The sequence below is a fragment of the Talpa europaea genome, assembly GCF_964194135.1.
Source record: "Talpa europaea genome assembly, chromosome: 13".
NCBI lineage: Eukaryota > Metazoa > Chordata > Mammalia > Eulipotyphla > Talpidae > Talpa > Talpa europaea.
In genome coordinates this window covers 79,026,847-79,051,937 of record NC_140080.1, presented here as the reverse complement: position 1 = coordinate 79,051,937, position 25,091 = coordinate 79,026,847, and the positions used below count along the sequence as shown (strand labels likewise).

Genomic DNA, 25,091 nt, shown 5'->3' with positions numbered 1-25,091 from the left:
AGTTACAGTCAAGCTATTTTGGACTATATGAGTTTCCTAGGGCTATCATCACAAATTAGGTTGCTTAAAACAATTGAGATTTAGTCTCAGTTGTTTTGGAGGCCAGAAGTCCCAAATCAGAATATTCTGCAGGATCATGCTCTCTTGAAGGTTCTAGGAAAGAATGTCCATGTTTTTCTCTGTCCTTGTTTTTTACTGTCTGTTCCCTGTTTTTCTTTTAACTACTGGTGCTGCTGACAATCCGTGGCTCACAGTTGCTATCTCCAGTTTCTTCCTCTGTCATCACATGACTTCTTTTTTTTTTTTTTCCTACCATGTAAAGGTATGATTTTACTAGAAAATGTATTAGAAAATCTTCTCCAAAGAGGATACACAAACTTCTGTTTTTCTAATAAAATTAACATAAAACATAAGATAAATTCAAAATAATTTATAAATTGTCACTTTAAATATTTTTTAATTTTATTTTTAAAAAAACAGTTCATTCCTCTAATGACATTTAAAGAGAACCTGCTTATCTTTCAATAGTCTCAAAGTCACAAGTATGAAGGACTAAGGATTGAAAGAATGTATTTTAGAATTAAAAGGAAAGATAAGGAAAGGCTCCTACAGAATTTCTCAGGCAAAGAACAAGTATGACATTATCTTTTGTGAATGCAAGGAAAAAATAATTGTAAGATCAGACATCATCAAAATAGGACTTCCTATTAATTAAGGTCCACATGGAGTTAAAATTAACATATGTAAGCATATTGGTAGACAATAGGAATGTTTCAGAAATCTTATTTTTAAAAAACTAAAAAAAAATCAGAACCTGTAAATATTTTTAAAACATCTATGTAATCCTTAAAAAACATAAGTACAGACATACTAAGGTGACTAAATGAAAGAGTTATGCATTATCAACTGCCACTCCTTAAGTTTCAGGAACTAAAATTTTTTTTTTTATAAATTTTATTGTTATATTCCCCATACAATTGCAGCCCCCCCATTCTGACCCCAATCCCTCCCCTCCCGCCCCCGCCCCCCTAAAAGTGTCTCTGGTTCATAGTTTTTTGTTGATTTTGATTTTCACTTTCTTATAGTTATTCATTTTCCTGGTCCCTTATTTAAGTTTTCTAGATTCCTGCTATGAGTGAGACCATCCGGTATTTTTCTTTTTCTTTTTGGCTTATTTCGCTGAGCATGATCCCTTCCAGCGCCATCCATGTGGCTGCAAATTGCATGTGTTTATCTTTTTTGAATGCTGAGTAATATTCCATGGTATATATGTACCACATCTTCTTGATCCAGTCATCTATTTTTGGGCATTTGGGTTGTTTCCAAAGCTTAGCTATTGTAAACAGTGCTGCTATAAACATAGGGGTGCAGGTGTTCTTTGGAATTGATGTTTCTGTGTCCTTTGGGTAAATACCTAGGAGTGGAATTGCTGGATCATATGGAAGCTCTATGTTTAGTAGGTCCAGAAATCTCCACACAGCTTTCCACAGTGGTTGGACCAGTTTTCACTCCCACCAACAGTGCAGAAGAGTTCCTTTTTCTCCACACCCTCGCCAACATTTGTTGTTGCTAGTTTTTTTAATAATCACATGACTTCTTTCTCTCTGTCCTCATATATTCTTTTTAAAGACTTATTTATTTATTTATTTATACAAGCACTGGGTACAGTCAGAAGCACGGGAGGGTGAGAGAATTCACCAGAGCCAGAGCAGGGAGCAGAGCAGGCAGAAGGACTGAAGTACACTGCTGAGGGGAGCAGCGGGCGGCAGGAGAGGTCTACACGCTATGTGGGACCCTCCTCTGGTGGCCGGGGAGCAGCTGGGGATCGAACCAGCATTGCAGAGGCTGCGGGCAGCTTCACAACCCAGCGCTCAACTGCTGCGCCACCGAGGAGACCCTGTCCTCATATATTCTTGTAAAGACACCAGTCATAATGAAGGGCACCTCCTGCTCGTGTGACCTCGACTAATTACATCTGCAGTGACCTTATTTCCAAATAATGTCATATTCTGAGATACTAGACATTAGGACTTCAAAATATTTTTGGGGGGTGAAACACTTCAACCTATAACATGTCCCTAATAGAATGGTCTGGAAGCTGAAACCTGCAAGGTAAGCACAGCTGTGAGATGAGAACCCAGACACTTGGCTTGAGTTCCCTAATAGCTAATGCTGATATTAATCAAGGGCCCAGGCCTTTTTTTTTTTTTAAAAGATTATTTATTTATTTATTTATACAAGCACTGGGTACAGTCAGAGGTGCGGAGGGTGAGAGAATTCACTAGAGCCAGAGTGGAGAGTAGAACAGGCAGAGTGACGAAGTACGCTGCTCAGGGGAGCAGCGGGTGGCAGGAGAGGTCTGCACACCATGTGGGATCAGTGGCTGGGGATCTAACCGGCGTTGCAGAGGCTGCGGGCAGCTTCGCAACCCAGAGCTCAACCGCTGCGCCACCGGGGAGACCCAGGCCCAGACCTTTCTTATGTCAGTTTCCTCCTCTGTAAAATGACGGGGTTGTGCTTTATATTCTGTGAGATTCCCTCAGGATCTAACATTGTGGTTCTTCTCAAGGAATTTGTGATTCTATTGAGGTACTTTGATTTGGCATTTAAATAAAAGTAAGCAAAATATCAAAATGTCAGATCTAATAGCAAAAACTACTTCATTATATTTACACATTTTCACTTTGGTTCAGCTTGGAGCTCTGGGTTTTGGATCATCCTGAGGCTGCTTTCTGGCCCAATGGGAAGGGCTAATTAGGATGATGTTTGCTGTGGGTCACGGATAAGGAAGTGGCACATGGATTATTCCTGGTTTGGAAATTTGAGTAAGGGAAAGGTAGAAGTGAGCTGAAGTTCTCAAGGAGGGCTTTGTAAAGAAAGTGTGCCAGCTAAGTATTAAGAGGAGTAGTATTCCCTGTTCTGTTTCCTGTATTATTTTGTGCCTTTTCTTTATGGCCCTTGCTACGTGGTAGTAAACCGAAGTATTGGCTTATATCTCTCCACCAGATTATGTATTTCAGACATCTCTAGGTTTTCCTGATATGAAGTTTGGCACATAGAGGATGTCCAATAATGACAAGTTGATGAACAGATAAGAGGGAAATTTTGAAAAAGTACTGGGAAGGGAGATCTAGGTAAAGCATACCTATTTAAGCATGATTTTTGCAAAAAAAATTCAGTAATTCTTTTATTGGCTCTAGGGTCTCATTTGCTAGGGGAAAATAACCCTCGTAAGCTTGTGGTTGTTTCCCTGATTTCATAAAGAGGATGCTGTAGTTTCACTTTCATTAAAGTTCCTTCTTTTTTCCAAGGAGCATGCCATTGTGCTTGCTTGAACTCATTACTAGCAGGTTCTAGGATTTTCCACTATTCCATCAGATGATGCTTATGGTGTGTTCAGATTCATGATGCCTTAATGTTAGAAGAGAGGAATTGAGTGTCTTCTCTTCCGGGAACCACAGAAGATTATAAAGAAATCTTAATGGATATAATTCTGAAGGGATAAAATATATGTATCTCATATATATCTCTATATATTTATGTGTGCATATATATTATGAAAATGGCCTTAAGATCTTTTTGCAAGTAAAAATATTAAATATTCACTGTAGAGAGTCATACATTTTTATATAGATATAGTAAACAGAGATTCAAAATGGTAGAAATAGTTTCTAGGGACTTAGACTGCATCCTTTCATACAACTCAAGTCAGTTTCAGGTGCATTTCACTTTACATTATCTGTGGTTGACAGAAACTTTAGAACTATATTCCAAGAATAGAGTTTCGAGAAATAAACAGGATTCTTGTTGAATTAGTAGTACTGAGGGGAAGTACTATCTAGAAGATCAGATGGGCGTGAAGGACAATGCCCTTAAATGGTCTCAGAGCAAATAAATAGGGTTTCCCACAATGCCAGGAGCAAGATGGGCCCAAATGTACAATAGTTGTGCTGAAACAACCACCAAAAAAAGAAAGAAAGAAAGAAAGAAAAAAAAAAACGAGAGGGAGAGTGATAGGAAGTTAAAAGCAAGAGAAAAAAATCAGGGTCCATAAAAGATGATCCAACATCTGGGTAACTGATCCCAAGTATAAATCACCAAAGGGAACACTAAAATTATTCAGAGGTACAACCCAGGAAGTTTATAAAATAAAAAACCAAATAGATCTAAAGAGTACAGTGTAAGCCAGGAAACAGTGATATACAGTAACCAATAAAGATTATGATTACATAAGAATTAAATTAACATGCATCTTGGTTAAGTAGCCAAATTAAAAAAAGAATCAGAGTTTCCAGGAAGGTTAAAAATAAAACAAAACAAAACCCAACAAAATCCAACAACAACCCAGTTGCCCACACAGGAATAGGTAGGGGAGGGGGAGGATCAGAATGGAGCTAGGCTTCCTCAGTGACAAAAAACAATGGAACAGGTTCAGCAGAGTTTTGAGGGAAAGTTAAAAATTATCCATCATATCAGTGTCATTCAAACACAAAGGCCAGAGGTAAAAAATCTTCTCCACTTCCTGGTTGTTTTGACAAAAAAATCATTAAGTGATGAAATTCAGTCAACCAAGAAATGAACCAAAATAAAAATCTTAGGATGGATAAGCTAAAGAACCAGAACTGGTGGTGAGCATCAAATCCATTTTATTTTATTGGGAAAGATTTATTTATTTATACATATAAGAACTGGGGTGTAGGCCAGAGGTGCAGGGGGTGAGAGGATTCACCAGAGACAGAGTGGGGAGCAGAACAGCTGGATCTACTGAAGTGCACTGCTGAGGGGAGCGGCGGGCGAGACAGAAGAGGTCTGCTGTGCCATATGGCTTAGCTCCCTGGCCAGGGATGGAACTCATGCTGCAGTGGGTGGTGTTAGCTTGATAGTGCTGTGTCATTAACCCCTGCGCCACCAGGGAGGCCCCAAATCCATTTTAATAAGCAGTTAAGGGGCCTCCCCTGGTGGTGCAGGTGGTTGAGCGCTGCGCTGTTGAAGCTGTCCGTAGCCTCTGCAGCGCTGGTTCAATCCTGGCTGGCCTGCAAGGGTTCCAAACGGTGTGGCAGACCTCTCCTGTCTCACCCGCTGCTCCCCTCAGCAGTGTATTTCAGTTAGTCTGACTGTTCTGTTCCCCATTCTGTCTCTGGTGAATCCTCTCACCATCCCGTGCACCTGGCCTGTACCCCGGTTCTTGTATAAATGAATAAATAAATCTTTAAAAAAAATAAGCAGTTAAGGCTAAACACTTGGGAGAATTATGATTGGAGAACACAAATGAAGTACAAATAATGTAAACAGCAGTGTTAAAGAGGAGGTGAAAGCAAATGTTAATTGGTTCATCTTTTCAGTGTGTTGTGGAACTCCTACCTAAAACTGAAACAAGTAGTTAAAATAGTTTAACGTCTTATTCCTCTTAATTATTTTCATAAACCTTTCCAACCTCTAAAGGATCTTTTAGGAATGAAGTTTTCCTGTGACAAAGAAACAATTCTTTGAAATTCAGCAATTGTTTCAGCTTCACTTTGTTTTCCTTTTCTTCTGCAAAATTGAAATAAAGTCAGGTTTAATATTCTATTTAAAAAATAGTATGGTCTCATTCTTTTAAAATTATCCATGTCATATCTATCAACCTATCTTCACACTTGCATAAAAGAACAAACAAAATAAGCAAAATACTCCTAGATCTGGACAACAGGATGGCAGCTACCAGAGGGGAAGAGAGTTGGGAGGAAAGTTTCTGGGGCTTGCTTGGCGGCTGGTGGATGGTCACTAGACCTTTGGTGGTGTGAATTCAGTGTTAAGTACATTTGTCAAGGTGTGAAGCTGTACTCCTGAAATGTATACAGTGTTGTCAACCAATGTTACCGCAACTAAAAAATAAATGCCCTTTGAGAAAGCACAAATAAACAGGATCATCAATGAAAGAGGAGAAATCACAATGGACACAGCAGAAATCAAAAGAATAATCAGTAACTACTATGAACAGTTATATGGAAACAAGTTTAACAATCTAGAGGAGATGGACAAATTCCTACAACTCTACAATCACCCAAAGCTAGATAAAGAAGAAATAGAACACCTAAACAGACCAATTACAATTAGCGAAATTGAAATGGTAATCAAAAACCTCCCCCAAAACAAAAGCCCAGGACCTGATGGATTTACAAATGAATTCTACCAAACATTCAGAGACGAATTAGTGCCTATCCTTCACAAACTCTTCCAAAAAATTGAGAAGGAAGGGACAATACCAAACACTTTTTATGAAGCCAACATTACACTAATACCAAAACCAAACAAGGACAACACAAAAAAGGAAAACTACAGGCCAATCTCCCTAATGAACACTGATGCAAAAATCCTCAATAAAATTTTAGCTATCAGAATCCAACAATGTATCCATAAGATAATTCACCACGACCAAGTTGGATTCATTCCAGGGGCACAAGGATGGTTTAACATCCGAAAATCAATCAACGTTATCCAACACATCAACAAAAAGAAATATAAAAACCATATGATAATATCAATAGATGCTGAGAAAGCTTTCGACAAAGTGCAACACCCATTCATGATAAAAGCCCTTGAAATTCTTGGGATACAAGGAACATACCTCAACATCATAAAGGCCATCTATGACAAGCCAACAGCCAGTATCATTCTCAATGGTGAAAAGCTGAAAGCAATTCCATTAAGATCTGGAACAAGACAAGGATGTCCACTCTCACCATTGCTTTTCAATATAATACTGGAAGTCCTAGCCAGGGCAATAAGACAAGAGAAAGACATCCAAGGAATCCAAATAGGAAAAGAAGAAGTCAAACTATCACTATTTGCAGACGATATGATATTATACATAGAGAACCCCAAAAACTCCACAGAAAAGCTAATTCAACTCATCAATCAGTTCAGTAAAGTGGCAGGATACAAAATCAACACACAAAAGTCAGTAGCCTTCCTATACACAAACAATAAATCTGAAGAAGAAGAAATCAAAAAGACCATCCCTTTTGTTATTGAAACAAAAAAAATCAAATATTTGGGAATAAATCTAACAAAAGAGGTAAAGGACCTATACAAAGAAAACTATAAAACACTGTTAAAAGAAATAGAAGAAGACACAAAGAAATGGAGAGACATCCCCTGCTCATGGATTGGAAGAATAAACATTATTAAAATGGCCATCCTTCCAAAAGCAATATACAGATTCAATGCTATTCCAATCAAAATTTCAATGTCATTCTTCAAAGAAATAGAACAATTATTGATGAAATTCATATGGAATCACAAAAAACCCCGAATAGCCAAAGCTCTCCTGAAAAAAAAAGAAGGGAATGGAGGCATCAGACTCCCAGACTTCAAACTATACTACAAAGCCATAATCATCAAAACTGCATGGTATTGGAACAAGAACAGACATACAGACCAATGGAATCGAATAGAAAATCCAGAAATAAACCCACAGATTTATGGTCAACTAATCTTTGACAAAGGTGCAAAGAATATGCATTGGAGCAAAGAAAGTTTGTTCAATAAATGGTGCTGGGAAAACTGGGTCGCTACATGCAAAAGAATGAAGCTTGACCACCACCTCACACCATACACAAAAATCAACTCAAAATGGATTAAAGAACTAGACATAAGACCTGAAACCATAAAATATATAGAAGGAAATATAGGCGAAACACTACGTGATTTGCACATCAAAGACATCTTTACAGACACATCACCCAAAGCAGTGATAGTGAAGGCAAAGATAAACAGCTGGGACTACATCAAATTAAAGAGCTTTTGCACAGCAAAAGAGACAATAACAAAAACAAAGAGAAACCCCACCAACTGGGAGAACATTTTTGCACCCAACACTAATGATAAAGGACTGATCACAAAAATCTGCAAAGAGCTGATGAGACTCAACAACAACAAAGAAAATAATCCGGTCAAAAAATGGGCAGAAGAGCTTAAAAGAAACTTCTCTGAAGAGGAAATGCAAATGGCCAACAGGCATATGAAAAAATGTTCAACATCACTTGTCATCAGGGAAATGCAAATCAAAACTACCATGAGATACCATCTTACACCAGTGAGAATGGCACATATTAAAAAAACTAGCAACAACAAATGTTGGCGAGGGTGTGGAGAAAAAGGAACTCTTCTGCACTGTTGGTGGGAGTGCAAACTGGTCCAACCACTGTGGAAAGCTGTGTGGAGATTTCTGGACCTACTAAACATAGAGCTTCCATATGATCCAGCAATTCCACTCCTAGGTATTTACCCAAAGGACACAGAAACATCAATTCCAAAGAACACCTGCACCCCTATGTTTATAGCAGCACTGTTTACAATAGCTAAGCTTTGGAAACAACCCAAATGCCCAAAAATAGATGACTGGATCAAGAAGATGTGGTACATATATACCATGGAATATTACTCAGCATTCAAAAAAGATAAACACATGCAATTTGCAGCCACATGGATGGCGCTGGAAGGGATCATGCTCAGCGAAATAAGCCAAAAAGAAAAAGAAAAATACCGGATGGTCTCACTCATAGCAGGAATCTAGAAAACTTAAATAAGGGACCAGGAAAATGAATAACTATAAGAAAGTGAAAATCAAAATCAACAAAAAACTATGAACCAGAGACACTTTTAGGGGGGCGGGGGCGGGAGGGGAGGGATTGGGGTCAGAATGGGGGGGCTGCAATTGTATGGGGAATATAACAATAAAATTTATAAAAAAAAAAATAAATGCCCTTTGCAGTCATCACCAAATGTTATTACTAATTATTTTTACTTGGTAGAATTTTGGACAGTTTGTTGCTTTCTTCTCTTCTCTTTTATTTTTGCTTATTTTTTGAATAATAATTATGTGTCATTTTAATAAAATGGATAAAATCATTATTTAGAAAAGACAAATGATAGAAATTTTGTAAGATGTGAGAATAAGTATTACTCTTCCTAATCTATAAAGAAATTTCAAATAATAGGAAAAAGGCAAGAGAGTTAAAAATTGGGATGATATGAATTGGTAACCTATAGAAGAATAGGTCTAAATTGGCAAATGTTCAATAAACACATGAAAGGATGTACAACTCACACTAGAAATCAGGGAAATGCAAATTAAAACAATAGTTTGTTTTAAACACTCTCCCTAGACTAGTAACAATTAAAAAGGATTATTAATATCCACTGTGGGTGGGAGTGTTTTGGGAATGGAAACTCTTTTCCACTTTTGATGGGAATATGAATTGAAAGGCTATTTGGAGGGCAAGTTGGTGCTATTTCCCCAAATTTAAAACTAAGAAAGTAGGGGCCTCCCCGGTGGCGCAGCGGTTGAGCGCTGGGTTGCGAAACTGCGCGCGGCCTCTGCGGCGCCGGTTCGATCCCCGGCTGCTCCCCGGCCACCAGAGGAGGGTCCCACATGGCGTGCAGACCTCTCCTGCCGCCCGCTGCTCCCCTCAGCAGTGTACTTCGGTCCTTCTGCCTGCTCTGCCTCCCGCTCTGGCTCTGGTGAATTCTCTCACCCTCCCGCGCTTCTGACTGTACCCAGTGCATGTATAAACAAAAACAAACAAACAAACCAGCAAACAAATAAATAAAGCATGCCTCTATAAAAAAAAATAAAATAAAATAAAATAAAACTAAGAAAGTATATTTAGGTTTTTGTTTTTTTTTTGGCAATAGTGAAATACTGGAAATAAATAAAGGGAACCTGAACTATGGAGGACTTCATATTAGAACACAGTGCATCTGTAGGTGCTGATAAGTCAAGTTCTGGAAAGACCTTTGCACTGAAACATTGTAAGACATTGTTGAAAGAAATTGAAGACACACAAAGAAATGGAAAGATGTTCTGTATTCATGGATTGGAAGAATTAACACTGTTAAAAATGACCATTATACCTAAGCATTATATAGATTCAATGCAATCCCTGTAAAAACTCAAGGAAAGTTCAATAGGACAATGACTAGGTGAGAGAGCAACAATTAATAGAATGAATTCAGTTATGCAACTATAACAACTTATATTTATTTGAGGTAAAAAAATGTAAAAGAAGAGAGGAAGGACTAGAAAGACACCAAGATTAACACTGGCTGTGCCTGGGGAGATGAGTGGGGATGAGGAAGAATGTGAAGGGGGGTGTTCATGTTTATTCCATTTAACTTCGTATAGTTTGAATCTTTTGCAATAAAAATATATTCATTGATTACTGGTATCATTTTGTTAAATTTGAAGAAAGTGGGGTAGAAGAGTCTAAAGTCCAAACCAAATAATTATGGTTTAGATAAGGGAGGATAGGAACATAAATTTGGAATGATGACAAATCATTCCAAAATGAGAAGGGAAATGAGAAGGGACTATTTAGAGCTGTAGACAAACCCATGCCACACTGAGTAGCAATTGGTGGTTTTGTCAGACATATGCCCCCTGCATAAGGTGCAGGCCTTATATACTGAAATTTCTCCCTTTTTTGTACAATTCTGTATTTGTGAATGAGGAACTTTGCATAAGATGGTTGAAGGGTATCAGAGATGGTGGGAGGAGGCTTGGGTCTCAGAAAGTAGCATGTTATGGAAATTTTTCTTACTTCATTTATTACCTGTACTATACTTACATATTCATTTATTAACATGTTATATAAAATTTACCATTAATATTAATATATTAATATTAATTTATGATACATTATTAGTCTAATCAATGTTATATATTTTATAATAATAATATAAGTGCATGAATGAATCTCCTGGACCATAGTTTTGAAAAGTTAGCCTGTAATGTATCAGCCTGTGCTGGTCAGGGAGCCATGCGGGGTTTTGCTGTAAAGCCCATCCTGGGGACTTCAAGCTGGAGAAGACCACCTTAGAGATAAGGTGTTGGTCTTGTACAATTCTTCCATTATATAGAGGGAGTTCTGTGTTTCAGAGATTGGTCTTAGAGCTGAGCTTCTACTGTCAAAGGTGCAGTTTTACTTCTAAAAAGAGCACCACACATCTAAGAATCCATCGTGAGGAGGACTCAAACCTCTCTCTTCTATTCCCTTAGGGCGTCAATTGAAGAGAAATATGGCAAAGATCTGCTCAACCTTTCTAGGAAGAAGCCATGTGGACAGTTTGAGATCAAGTAGGTGCCACATTTCTGGTTTCCAGACCAACTGATACTTCCCAGGAAACCCTGTCCCTTCAGCAGACAGGGTGGCTTTAGGGTAAAATGTGTTGGGTGAAAAAGAAAGCAATAATTGTGGTGTTTTTTTTGTTTGTTGGGTTGGTTTTTTTTTTTGTTTTGCTTGCTTCCATTAGTGAAAAATATAGAGTAGAAAGAATGCTAAATAAATAAAGCCACAGCCCATTATTAATACTTTATAGATTTTCCTTGAAGTCTTTTCTATGTGTATTTTTTATATATTTTTTCTGTTTTATAATTTTTTTTGACTTTTTTGTGTTCTGTGTACATTTTTTCATAGGTACAATTAATACTATATAATTTAATACTAGAAATTTAACAGGAATTTCTACACACACATATATATATACACACCTATAGTTTGTGATAACTGTGAGAGACTATCTTTGCTACTTTATAGTTTTCATCATCAAAGTGAGGTTTTGACACAATTATTTATTCTTCCATCATTAATTGAATATCTGAGGATACAGAAATGGTCAGGACATAGCAACACACCCCCTCACACACAGGGCTGGATTCAGAGGCAGCCAGACAGGATCTCACACTTAGGAAGGCCCTGTAATTGGTTTAATGTTCCTTGCTGTGAACATTTTGAAATTCATAATTGATAAAAAAGGAGTCTCATATTTCCTTTTGCTGTGGGCCTTACGAGTTATAAAGCCATTCTTACATGAACATTTCTAAATCCCTTCACTAACAGAAGCATGTTGAGGGAGGCTTGGGAGAAATAGTTCAGGTAGATGTTTGCAAGTCTCTAAAGCCTAGCCATGTCACTAACTGCGCTGCATTCTGCTCTGGCTGAGCTATAGAAAGCTGCGGGGATGCCCTGGGGTCTGTGAGTCTGCAAAGGTCCTTGTGGTGGAGGGACCTCCCTGGTGGCCTAGGGGTTAAGTTAAAGTCAGTGCTATCACCATGAAGTCCCATCACAATGGCCTGAGTGCAATCCCTGGCCAGGGAGCTGACCCACATGGCATAGTAGACCTCTCCTGACTTACCCACTGCTCCCCTCAGCAGTGGATTTCAGTAGACCCGCCTTCTCTGCTCCCCACTCTGTCTCTGATGAATCCTCTCACACCCTCCCCCAGCAACTCTGGCCTGTGCCCCAGTTCTTCTGTGTATAAATAAATAAATAAATCTTTAAAAAAAGATCTTTGGGGGCACACAAGACATTGTACTTCCCCTTCTCTTGCTCTAACACACACACACACACACAAATACACGCATGTACGCACTCACCCCAGACTGCAAAGAAAAAACTGGGTTATTGAGGAGGAAAACAATTGGGTGATATTTGAAATAGTAAATTTACATAAGCTAAAAACAAACTTACTCTCCTCAGACATAAGATATTAGTTCAAGGAGAATTTGTTTACTGATTTATTGATTGTATTTTATTTTTGATATTTTAAATGAAAAAATTTTTAAATATGTAAACAGTGAAAAATAAAGCGCTCTCTAACCATTACCCAGATTTAACAATTATTCACATTTGCCATATTTTCTTAGTGTCATTTTTTTTGATCATAGTGTTTAAAGTACCAGCTATTTCCATCAAGGAATCAACTGTTTCTCCAAGTGTACCAGATTCCTTTCAGTGATTAAATATATTTAGAGATGAAACTGAGCTCTAGTGTGGTCATTGCCACAGGGATAGCTCTGTTTCTTGACCCTTTTGGGGGACAGATTTTAAAAGCATGAGTTCACATTGCCCAATTTGATATTTCTAATTTAACTTTATAGGGGTTTGCTTCATGTATTTAATATTTTATTTGTATTTATTTCTTCTTGCACTAAAGAGCTTAGGTCCTTACAGGAGTAACAGATTTATTTGCTTTCTGCGACAAGATATTACAACTATGAACCAGAGACACTTTTAGGGGGGCGGGGGCGGGAGGAGAGGGATTGGGGTCAGAATGGGGGGGCTGCAATTGTATGGGGAATATAAAAATAAAATTTATTATTTAAAAAAAAAAGATATTACAATGTCTAGAAACAGTGTCAGTACAGCTTCTAGCAACAAAGCTTCTGAATGAAGTTTGTTAATTTCTTTGTAGTTCCTTTCAACATGAATATATATTCTACTATGAGCACTGGGTTCTAAAGTCACTTAAAATGTTTAATTTTTGTGTGATTATATAGAAGATTTCATATGTAGTTAAGTTTATTTATTTCAGTTTGCTTTAAACTAAGGATTGTTTCTTCTCCCTGTCTGATTAGTTTTATTTTTTGAATATGTAAAACTTATTCACAGATTAAAACTGTGTAAACTTAGATATGTTTCACTGTTATTCAAAGGCATTCATATCAATGTTTAGATAATTTCAAGGAAGAAAGAAAGAAAGGTGTTTACTTATAAAGAAAGCCATTTGGGAACATATCCAAGAACTTTTGAATGTGATGGAAAACAGCCGTGTTCCCTCACGTGGTACTTCTCGGAAAAGATATTCAGCAGGATGTGTCTGATCCAAAATATTTCTTACATTCTTACTCATTTAATTTATAATTTAGTAAACACATAGAGAAATAGAGAAATGCTAGCACCATTCTCTTCTGTTCCATGATCAAAGCCAGGCAGCTTTCCTTCTAAGAATATACCTCAAGAGGAAGATGAAACAGGATATGAGACCTGGGGACTGTGTCCCTAAGACTGAAGTGAAAGGCCACTTAGTTGGCTTATGTGCTGTCCCTTCCCGATGACTTTTTTGGGAGGTACCTAGACAAGGGCTCATGCTTTTGCTTGTTGGTGAACTAGGTAAGGTTTTCACCTCAATGGCCATGTCCGAAACTGGTGTCTCTGATAGGGCTTCTTAGGGCTTTAAACCACCATGCTTATTGAAGGATGGTAAGATATTTTCTTTTCCCACAATAAAGGGGAGCACCATGGAGAAGAAGAGAAGGAATAGACATTGCTAGAACACCAGCCCCAAGGTTGAGATACTACCCCTGGATAGTCTTCACGTCCTGAACATGGGAGATGGCAATGAAGTGATGATGTGAGACAATGAAGCTGAAGTTGTCTAACTAAATAGAGATTGGGTTGTTCTTTAAGTGACCTTTTAGGTACTTGGGGAGGAGAAAACTCTTAGAGCCTGAACAGACTGTTTATTTGAAAGCCTGGCCTTTCCACTCTATGGCTCACTGTAGGAATGGCCTCCACTTGTTCCTGCTGCCAGGTCCATCTGTCTTTCTACTCCCAGTAATAAATCCACTCTTCAGTCATGTTCATGCCTTCTCCTGGAGCAGTGGTGCATTTATTTGGAGAAGGGCACTTTTTTAGCACATTGTTTCCTTAAGAAATGGTATCAGAAGATGGGTAGAGCATATGGAAAATGTGCTGTGATGATTTTCACTTTGATGGTGTGTGAGAAAGGAGAAGGAAAAAGAAAATCTCTTTGCTTTGGGATAAATAAAGAGCAGTAGAAGTGAGATGGCTAAAAGAAGGGACCAGCAGGAAAACATGAGGATTTTTATTTGCAAAAGAACAAAACTTAGCACACACATAGGCAAAATGACCCATGACCCCGTGCTGTTGTCCCTAAAGAGTCCATGAATTCACAAAGCCCCAGTTCACCCACTTGAGAGGCTGGAGTGAACTCATGAGATCCACCTCCACAAAGGCAGCAATCAGCAAGAAAATTCTCTGGACTAACTCACCTCAAGGGAGTGTTATTTAAAGAAGTATGATGGAGGAGAACTAAAACCACTGGTTGGGGAGAATATAAAGAGGAAGAGCCCAGGGCTATAAGAGAGAGGAAGAGGAAGACTGAGAAAAGTCTGAAAAATGAGTTATGACCTCTGTGTCCACTATATGATAGACTAAATATTAGGAAAACCCTTGTATTAGTTAGGGTTCTCCAGAGAACAGAACCAGGAGGATGGCTAAAGAGATAGATAGATAGAGCCTGAACAGACTATTTATTTGGAAGCCTGTTCTTTCCACTCCATGGCTCACTGTAGGAATGGCGTCCATGTATGCCTGCTGCCAGGTCCATCTGTCTTTCCGCTCTTCACTGTGTGTGTATGTGTGTGTGTGTGTGTGTGTGTGTGTGTGTGTGTGTATGGAACTGGCTCACACAATTATGGAGGCTAATCTGCTGTCTGTAAGCTGGGGAACCAGGATAACCAGTGGTATAATTCATCTCAAGTCCAAAGGGAACCAGGAAAAGATCAATGTCCCAGCTCAAAATATCAAGAAGGAAGGACTAAATTCTTCCTTAAGAGAAGAAATTTTTGAAGTGAAGATATTGCTAACTTTCCAAAATGTACAGGAGCTACAGGAGCTCCTTTTCAAGAAGGAAAAATATATAATGATCAGAGTTAACACACTCAGGTATTTTATTCCTTAGGACTATGTATTAACTGTAGACTTTGAGTTTAGAAGCAGACTCTCCCCCTGTCAAATCTCCAGATGAGAGGGAAGTCTGGCTCACACCTTGATTGCAGCCTGTAAGACTCTAAGTAGAGTCTAGCTACACGAAGTCTGGATGCCTTGCCCACAGAAGCTGTGAGTAATCAGTGTATACTGTTGTAAGCTGCTGAGTGTTTGGTAACTTGTTATTCAGCACTAGAACACTACACAATATGTTTAATCTCTGTCTCCTCTGTTAGACTTGGATCTAGGACCATGTCTGTCTTGTACCATTGAATTACCAACCTCTGACACATGCCTAGTCTATAGGTTGTGCTTCACAAGCATGTGATGACTGATGAATGGATGAAAAAGGAGGCAATCAGGAGCCAGAGTTTGAACCATTTTTTTATTGGCTTGTAATTACATTTATAATCACCATACTCAGAGAATGACTGGTATTCTTAATGTGAAAGGGACCATAACTCCTGTGTTATTACTGGGGAAAACAGCATAAAGAATTTTGGCATCTTGCCCTGGCCAGGTGGATAGTGAAGAATTTATGGTGCTTGTGCCTGAGATTAAGAGCGTAATGAATGGAAGAAGTCTTGATCTTTTGCTGTCTTCCTGAGTCACATGCAAAGACTAGTCTCTAAGTTACAACATGGACAGAGAAAAGCAAGTAGCACCATTATAAAAGACTGCGCAACCGTTTCCAGTACTGAAATGATGTGTGTTTGTTTTCTAGCACCCTGAAGCGGGCCCTTGAAGTCTTCAAGCAGCGTAAGTGAGTCTTTAAAAATGTACTTGGTTCTTGGCAGGTCTGTGTCTGTCATGAGAGGTGGGTTTTAATTTGCATGGCAATCTCAGATTGGGTGGGGAAAAAAATCAGAGCAACTCCTAAAGTGAGCATTGGTTCTGCAGAACTAAAATGAACTGTTGACCACTCCCCTACCTCACACACACTCTTGTAAACATCATGATGCACTTTTGATTTAGAACAGCGGTTCTCACACTTGAGTGAGCAGTAGAATCACTTGGAAGGCTTGTTATTCACACAGATTGCTGGGTCCCATCTCCAGAGTTTGATTCAGGAAGCATGGAGAGTGGCCTGAAAATTTGTACCCTTAGTGATTCCGTAGTCATTGGCACAGGGACCACACTTTGAGAAGCACTGCCTTCGAGGATGGTCTCTGCTGCTTACTTCTCACGCAGAGACAGTCACTCAAGTGCTTCGTTTTTACATTTAAAATTTTTACTTTTACAAAATTCTAAAGTTTGTTAATATAATTCCAGAAAGATTGTACTGATCACTCCCCAACAGTGCTGTTTCCCCCCCTTGCTTGCCAATAACTAAAAAGATGCACTTCTAAAATATTGACAAACTGAAAAGTAAAAAATGACTTGTTTCTGGGTTTTAAGGTGTTAATATTTTTCAATAGTTTTAAGTCTGACTATATTTGCAGCAACATGGATAGATCTGGAAGGGATCATGCTCAGTGATCCAGAAAGAAAGTAAGCTAGAAAGAAAAAGAAAAATACTGGATGGTCTCACTCATGGCAGGAATAAAGAGGATCCAAATAAGGGATCAGGGGAAAAAAACTAATCATAATAAAGTAAAAATCAAAATCAACAGGCAACTATAAATCAGAGACATACTACATGGGGGGGAGAAGGGAGTGGGATCTAAACAAGGGTGGGAAGAGCACAAGGGACCATGGTGATAGTTCACAGGTGAATGGGTGGTGGGAATTTTATGGGGACTATAACCAAGATGAAAATGCATACATTGTACAAAAATGAAAAAATGATGTAAATATATATATAAAATAATTAAAAATAAATTTGAAATAAAAAATAAAATATTGACAAACTGAAAGTAAAAAGTGATCTATTTCCAGGTTTAAAAGTTCTAATATTTTTCAATAGTTTTAAGTCTGACTATATTTTCAAATATTTGCTTATTGGCTATCTAGCCGACCTTTTTAAAATTTTGTGTTCTTTAATCAATTTTTTAATGCTGGCATATATATCTTTTTCTTTTAATTTGTGAATGCTCTTTTAATATATTTATTCTTGGTTCCATAAATTACAAATATTTTTCCAGTTTTTCATGTGTCTTTTAAACTTGTTCAAGTTTATTTCAAAATACACAAGTTTAATTTTTTTTCCTTAAATCAGATATGTCAGTCTTTCCAGCTTCATTGTTTTTTAGTACAAGTGAAAGGAAAAGTACAGTTTTTCTAATTATAAAGGTAAGCCATACTCATGCAAAGGTTTTAAAAAAATATGAGGGAATGTTGTCAATGATCCTTCTGTCTAGAAATAATTACTAGTAGCCAAAACTCTGGTGTAGAATGTGTCTTGTACATATCCAGTAAGGAAAGAACTCTAGAGGTGATCCAGTGAGAAGGACTGAATTTGAAATTATTGTGGATTAGTAATGCCTCTGGCATTGTACCCTCTGTGAGGTGTGGCTTTGGCTGTGTTTTTCTCCCCAGACCTGGGCATATGCTAGGTTAGTTACAGTTAGTGGTAGGAGGCTAAGCTAAAGGTTTTCTAGCTTGGTCTAAGTGGCCAGGGCACATAAGGAGCTCAATAAACGCTGGTGACCAAATGAAATGTGTTAATTTTATCACTTACTGTGGTATTTTATATATATTTAAATTTCCTGTTTGTTTTTGTTTATTTGAATTCAGACAAATTTAGATACTTTGTTATTATTCTTTTTGCAGAAATAGACAATGTGGCACAATGTCATATTCATCTTGCACAGACTCTGAGAGAAGAGGCCAGGAAGATGGAGGAATTCAGGGAAAAGCAAAAGCTACAACGGAAAAAGGTTGGATGGTCATATGTATTAAGATGCAGTCTTTCCTTTGACAGAACTACTTAGCTGGGCTCCCTCCCTCTTCTTTTAACCTATGAGATCATTTCATGGGGACTCAGTCTAGGTGGTGATGCCTCTGTGACCTTCTGCACCCCAGGCCAGTTATATTTTAATTCTTGCAGAATTCAGGGATCCAGTCTGTTTTCCTCATCTTTTCATCTGCTGCCATTATTCAGACCTTTTGTCTTTTTTTTTTTTTTTAAGATTTATTCATTTATACAAACACTGGGTACAGTCAGAAGCGCGGGAGGGTGAGAGAATTCACCAGAGCCAGAGCAGGGAGCAGAACAGGCAGAAGGACCGAAGTACACTGCTGAGGGGAGCAGCGGGCGGCAGGAGAGGTCTGCGCGCCATGCGGGACCCCCGCCCGGTGGCCGGGGAGCAGCCGGGGATCGAACAGGCACTGCAGAGGCTGCGGGCAGCTTCGCAACCCAGCGCTCAACCGCTGCGCCACCGGGGAGGCCCCAGACCTTTTGTCTTCAGTTGTCTAGAGTACCCATGCTGAGGAGGCCCAGACCTCCTGGAGGAGGCAGTATGAGAAGGGTAAGAAGTAGAGGAGAGAGCACATTCTCCCTAGAGAGTGTATGTGTTCAACCATTCTATTTTACAAGTAGGGAAACTGAGGCTCTAGGAAATCAAGCTCTTTATGTCTCCAAAGCAGACATGCATATTCTTTTTCACTGGTGGGTTTGTTCTGGCCAACTCAATGGAAGGAGATGGAGGTGAGCAAGACTTAATAAAACTGGCAAACATTTGGGAAATTATAAAGATCAGAAAGTCCAGATTTATATTAAAATGTTATAGACTACACCAGTCAGCGTTCTGTTCCTAAAAGATTTCTATGTTCAGGTTGGTCAGGCAGGAATAAGTAGGACCCTTCTGGGACTGTTACCATTTTTTTTTTTTAATCCGGTCTCCAACATTGGAACACCAGCTTCATTTGGGGAAAAGCTTTCCAAAGATATCCACCCAGGTCTCCTCAGAGAGCCCTGCATGGGCTTTTGGAAAATTTTCCCTCAACCTAACACTTCATCATCCAAGGTAGTTGTCTGCAGTGTGTGTCTTCAGTAATCAGCCAGCTGTTTAAGGCTGCTCAGGCTGATTCTGCCTGTCCCTGTCTCAGCAATGTTGCCTCTGTTTCTCAGTCAGAGTCTAATTCCAGCTTCCTTGGTGGCCTCTTGGATTGGAAGTGGCAACATCTAAAGAGCTTGGCTGCCTTATATCTATTGTACTCCTTGAGCTGCTCTTACAGCATGTCTCTTACTGGAAAGTTATGTTTAAGGAGCACCATATCAAGAGCATTCATGCACACTCAAGCTTCATTGATCGGGCTTGAGGGGCACATTGGTCCAAAGTATTTTTCAAAGCAGAAGTATGTACATTACACACACCCATTGGGTGGTCAGACTTTTTAAGGTTGATATTGCCCACGCTCCCCAGACTGCTAGAGGAAAAACTTCTTCAGAAACAACCAAAGTCTATTCACATCATTTTCAGCAAGAGAGGAGGGTCATTTCCTCATGTTTCAAGTGTCCTTGGTAGCCCTAAGTCATTTCAGGGAGAGTTTTGTTAATTTTGCAAGGTTTCTGAAATTTCCCCACCCACCTCCAATAAGTTACAAAGACCAAATTCTCACAGCTAGCACAACATGGTCAGAATTGTTAAGCAATAGAGAAGCCTGTGCTCAATCCACTTCAGGTCCCTATATTCTGTGGGTGCTCTACAATAGGAATATACCTTCTGGCTTTCTTGGAGAAGTCCAAAGTTTATTAATAAAGTTGTAATGGTGTCAAAACAAACTGCCTTGTACCTCTTTTGGATTTACTTAAAAAAAAAATCAAACATTGGGACAAAATATGTGAGTGGTAACTTCTCATTTTCACTAGTCAAAGCCTGCACGCTTTGGTTTTTCACTTCGTGGAAATTAAGCCATTTCCACTTATCAAGAAAAGCCATCAGTGAGTTTAGTTAGTAAACTGGGGTGGGGGAGGTGCGGGTAGAATAGCTGGTCAGAGGTTTATGGTTGCTTATTTATATAACTCTTTTTGAGGGTGGTGGTCATCCTTCCTTCACTGAGCCTGGTCAGAGGCTGATGTGACGCAGTCATCATGGGAAAGTATGATGAGGCTTAAATGGTAGAAAGTACCACCTGAGCATACAGTAGTTTCAACTAACATGGGACTGGTGGGCTCCTGGAGAAGTGACCTTAAGCTAAAACCACAAGACTCAAGGGCAATATCGGTGAGGGTTGTGAGGATGAGGGGCACATGCTGGGGTTTGATGGTGAATGGCGGAGTCTTAGGAGCCAACCATAGGAGTCTTGATGTTTCAGTGTGTTGAGGTTCCTTTCCCAGCCCAGAATGTCCTGCACCTGACAAAGACAGCAGGTGGGTGGTCACTGTCTTCTCTGGTGCCCACATTCTGTATTTCCATCTCAACTAAGATTGGCATGAACATGGTAGAACTTTAATCTGCCCATATGGAGAGCAATCTCCAAAGACAGGAATCTCCTTGGTTACAGAAAGAGTCCTTCCAATATTCAGAATGTAGTCTGAGTGTGGTAGACACGAAAACAGAACACACAACAGCTGTTGTACTAATTTACTGCAGAGTCATTTGGGTCACTTATAAATTTCCTCTTCTGTTTCCTCTCCCTCTTGCTTTCCCACTCTATAGCAGAGATGATTGTATTTGCCCTATTTCTTGTTACCATTGGATTTGATCTGGGCAGATGTCTTGGAATCCTAAAATAAATACTTTCCCAAGGAAACCTAAAAAAGAACCTTTGACTTCCTGGGGTCCCCATGAATATGTCATCTTGTAAGAACATGTGGATATAGAGACTTAAATCAAGGTGACATGGCAGAGAGAGCTGGACTTGGTGACAGTGATTACTCTTGAAGAAAGGATATCACCTCAGGGGTCTCAGGGGTCACCCCTGGCTTCTTAGAGTTGGAATCTCCCTCTCTAGGATCCTGCTGACATAAATACCTCAGGAATCACTGAGGGCTGAGAAAGGAATGAGATAAAATGAAAAGCTTTGGTTGGGAAGGCCCAGATGAAGTGACCTTGAAGCTCAAATCAACTTCAAGATCACAGGTGCTTGAAGCAGAACTTGGCGATAAGGAGGCAAACACTGGGCTATAAACTATAAAATAGTAATGCCTCCCAAGCTGGAAGGATCATGGAGTAGACCAACATTGCCAACTGATCTGCTCGATGGAGACTGGGAAATCAGGAACCTTATTAAAGAAACCCAACTCTTACTCCTGGCAGAGGTATATAGGTGCTCATGCTAATGTTGTAGCTAGGTCCCCATCTGCAACGATTAGGATCTGTGCATGAGTCTCTGTGGGACTAATGTTGGAGCCCTGTTCGCTAGACCTGCAGTGTCTCCACATTGGCAAGTGCATGGCCACCTCTTGTCAGCTGGGTTAGATAATGATTGCTCAGTTTTTTTGAGGATACCTTGGAGCCCCCAAGAGAATTTAATATAGTCCACAAAACTCACATTTGAAGTGAGACCATCCCAAATATTCTACCCAAATATCTGGAAAATTCATTCAACCATGTTTGTGTGTTCATTTTTCAGAAGAGAAACCACATCTGAATATCATTTTCAATATTATTATCCTAAGGATGTTGGTAGTTTAGGGTAATGATCAGGAATAAGGGCACAGGAGTTAGGCTATGTCCAAATCCCAACTCTGCTACTTGCTGAGTGTTATCTTGGTTTACCCACCTCAGCTAAGCACAAAAACTGCTTAGCACATAATAATGCTTGATAAATGGGGGCTACTATTGTGTCTCAGAGGTATATTTTTAGCTCTATTAGTTTGACTGATACAAATATTAATATCATGGTCACAACAAAGAAGTTGCTCCTGAGTGAACTTGACAGAATGGCTTGGGATAGAGGGGTAAAAAGTAGAGAAGTTCCTTCGAAGTGTTCTACAAACATGTCTTCCCTTCATACTCCCTGGTTATGTTCCTTGCTGTCATACTGCTGGTTAAGGCCATGCCGTTCAGACTGGATCAAGAAGATGTGGTATATATACACAATGAAATACTATTTAGCAATTAAAAAAGATAAACTCATGCCACTTGCTGCAACATGGATGGTGCTAGTAGGGATGATGCTCAGCAAAATTAGCCAGAAGGAAAAAGAAAGATATTGGATGGTTTCACTTACAGGAGGAATATTGGGGAACCAAATAAGGGACCAGGAAAAAATAATAATAGCAATAACAATAAAATTTAAAAATTAGCAGGCGACTATAAATCAGAGACATTCTGCAAGGGAAGGGGAGGCAGAGGGATCAAAACGGGAGGGAAGAGCACAAGGGACTATGGTGATGCTTCATGGGTGAATTGGTGGTGGGAATTTTACGGGGACTAGACCTGAGAAAAGAAAGTATACATTGTACAAAAATGAACAATGATGGAAAAAAAATATATATATATTTAAAAAAAAGCATGTGTCATTTATTGATGGACACCTCAGCAGTGAATGTATGAGTCTCTCATTTAACTGTGCTGACAAAGGCTGACAGAATAAAGACCCCTTTCAAAATATAAATGGTTCTTTAAGAGAAGTTTTATTTATTTTTTTAAAAGATATTTTTTAAGAGTTTTTTTTTTTTTTAAAGATTTATTCATTTATACAAGCACTGGGTACAATCAGAAGCGCGGGAGGGTGAGAGAATTCACCAGAGCCAGAGTGGGGAGCAGAGCAGGCAGAGTGATGAAGTACACTGCTGAGGGGAGCAGCGGGCGGCAGGAGAGATCTGCGCACCATGTGGGACCCTTGCCCGGAGGCCGGGGATCGAACTGGAGCTGCAGAGGCTGCGGGCAGCTTCGCAACCCAATGCTTAACTGCTGTGCCACTGGGGAGGCCCATTAAGAGAAGTTTTAAAATCGCTTTTTGAAATCAAAATTCCTTGACTCCAGATTATCCAGAGACTGGTTGAAGGGACTCATGTCACTATGGTGACCGCCCAAGCTCAAAGGCAGACCCCACCACTAACCAGCCATTGACCTTGGGCAAACTGTCTGCCTCCTTATGCTGCACTTTCCTCGTTTATGAAATGGGAGTAATTACCTTGTGGGTCACATGAGGGCTCAGTGAGATGATCCATGTTGAATACTGAACCCTCAAGACAAATGGTATTAATAATTTGTTTTTATTATTAATATTGCTTGTGCTCTCTTCACAGACAGAGCTCGCAATGGATACTGCCCATAAGCAGAAGAGCTTACAGTTCAAGAAAACCATGGATGTGAGTCATACTTTACTGCTTCTCTCTCTTTCTCTCTTTCTCTTTCTCTTTCTCCCCTCCCCTCCCCTCCCCTCCCCTCTCCTCTCCTCTCCCCTCCCCTCCCCTCCCCTCCCCCCTCCCCTCCCCCCTCCCCTCCCCTCCCCTCCCCTCCTCCCTCCCCTCCCCTCCCCTCCCTTCTTCCTTTTTCTTTCTCTTTCTTTCTTTTTCTTTCTTTCTTTCTCTCTCTCTCTTTCCTTTCTTTCCCTTCCTTCCTTCCTTCCTTCCTTCCTTCCTTCCTTCCTTCCTTCCTTCCTTCCTTCCTTCCTTCCTTCCTTCCTTCCTTCCTTCCTTCCTTCCTTCCTTCCTTCCTTCCTTCCTTCCTTCCTTCCTTCCTTCCTTCCTTCCTTCCTTCCTTCCTTCCTTCGTTCTTTCTTTTGATTTATGCATACAAGAACTGGGGTGTAAGTCAGAGGTACAGGGGGATGAGAGGATTCACCAGAGACAGAGCAGGGAACAGAACAGGCAGACTGACTGAAACACACTGCTGAGGGGAGCAGCGGGCAAGACAGGAGAGGTCTGCTGCGCCATGTGGGTAGCTCCCTGGCTGGCAGTGCTGCAGTGGCTGGCGATAGCTTGATAGGGCAATCTTTAACCCCGTGCCACCAGGGAGGCCCGCTTCTTTTTCTTTATAAAAAAGACCTTCTTTTTTTTTTTTTTTTTTTATAGAGGCATGCTTTATTTATTTGTTTGCTGGTTTGTTTGTTTGTTTTGTTTATACATGCACTGGGTACAGTCAGAAGCGCGGGAGGGTGAGAGAATTCACCAGAGCCAGAGCGGGGAGCAGAGCAGGCAGAAGGACCGAAGTTCACTGCTGAGGGGAGCAGCGGGCGGCAGGAGAGGTCTGCGCGCCATGTGGGACCCTCCTCTGGTGGCCGGGGAGCAGCCGGGGATCGAACCGGCGCCGCAGAGGCCGCGCGCAGTTTCGCAACCCAGCGCTCAACCGCTGCGCCACCGGGGAGGCCCTATAAAAAAGACCTTCTAAAACATGTATGAGAATATTCCTAATCAAACAATCTTTCAATGTTATTGATTAGTGCAGTGTTTTAGAGAAAGTAGTCTTTAGTGATTTGACTTTCCGGCTTTTTAAGTCCATGGAAAGCAGATAGTGGAAATAATGATGTCATCTTTTTGGAAATGTGAAAAAGTATAGCAAGTCAACTGAATTATTTCAGGTAAAGACACCAAGAATATATATTGTAGGACACCATTTATCTTGTTAAATGTGTTATTTCATCTGTTCGATTTCTTACCTACTTTTAGTGACCCTTTCCTGTTTTAAGATCTGCAAATTTATAAATTTCCCTTAATTTACAAAAAATGCTTAACAAGACAGAGCTAAGACATGTTGGAGG

At 39.8% G+C, this 25,091-nt stretch overlaps 1 protein-coding gene across 1 annotated transcript in view; it reads left to right on the top strand.

Moving 5' to 3' along the window:
• Positions 1–25,091, top strand: part of PSTPIP2 (proline-serine-threonine phosphatase interacting protein 2) — a gene marked incomplete at its 3' end in the record, with an annotated part of 66,873 nt that overhangs the window by 29,552 nt on the left and 12,230 nt on the right. Inside the window, exons 3-6 of the mRNA XM_084252324.1 lie at positions 11,042–11,119; positions 16,279–16,313; positions 18,267–18,373; positions 23,638–23,700. Of these exons, the coding sequence (XP_084108450.1) occupies positions 11,042–11,119; positions 16,279–16,313; positions 18,267–18,373; positions 23,638–23,700 (283 nt within the window). The remainder of the gene's footprint in view (positions 1–11,041; positions 11,120–16,278; positions 16,314–18,266; positions 18,374–23,637; positions 23,701–25,091) is intronic.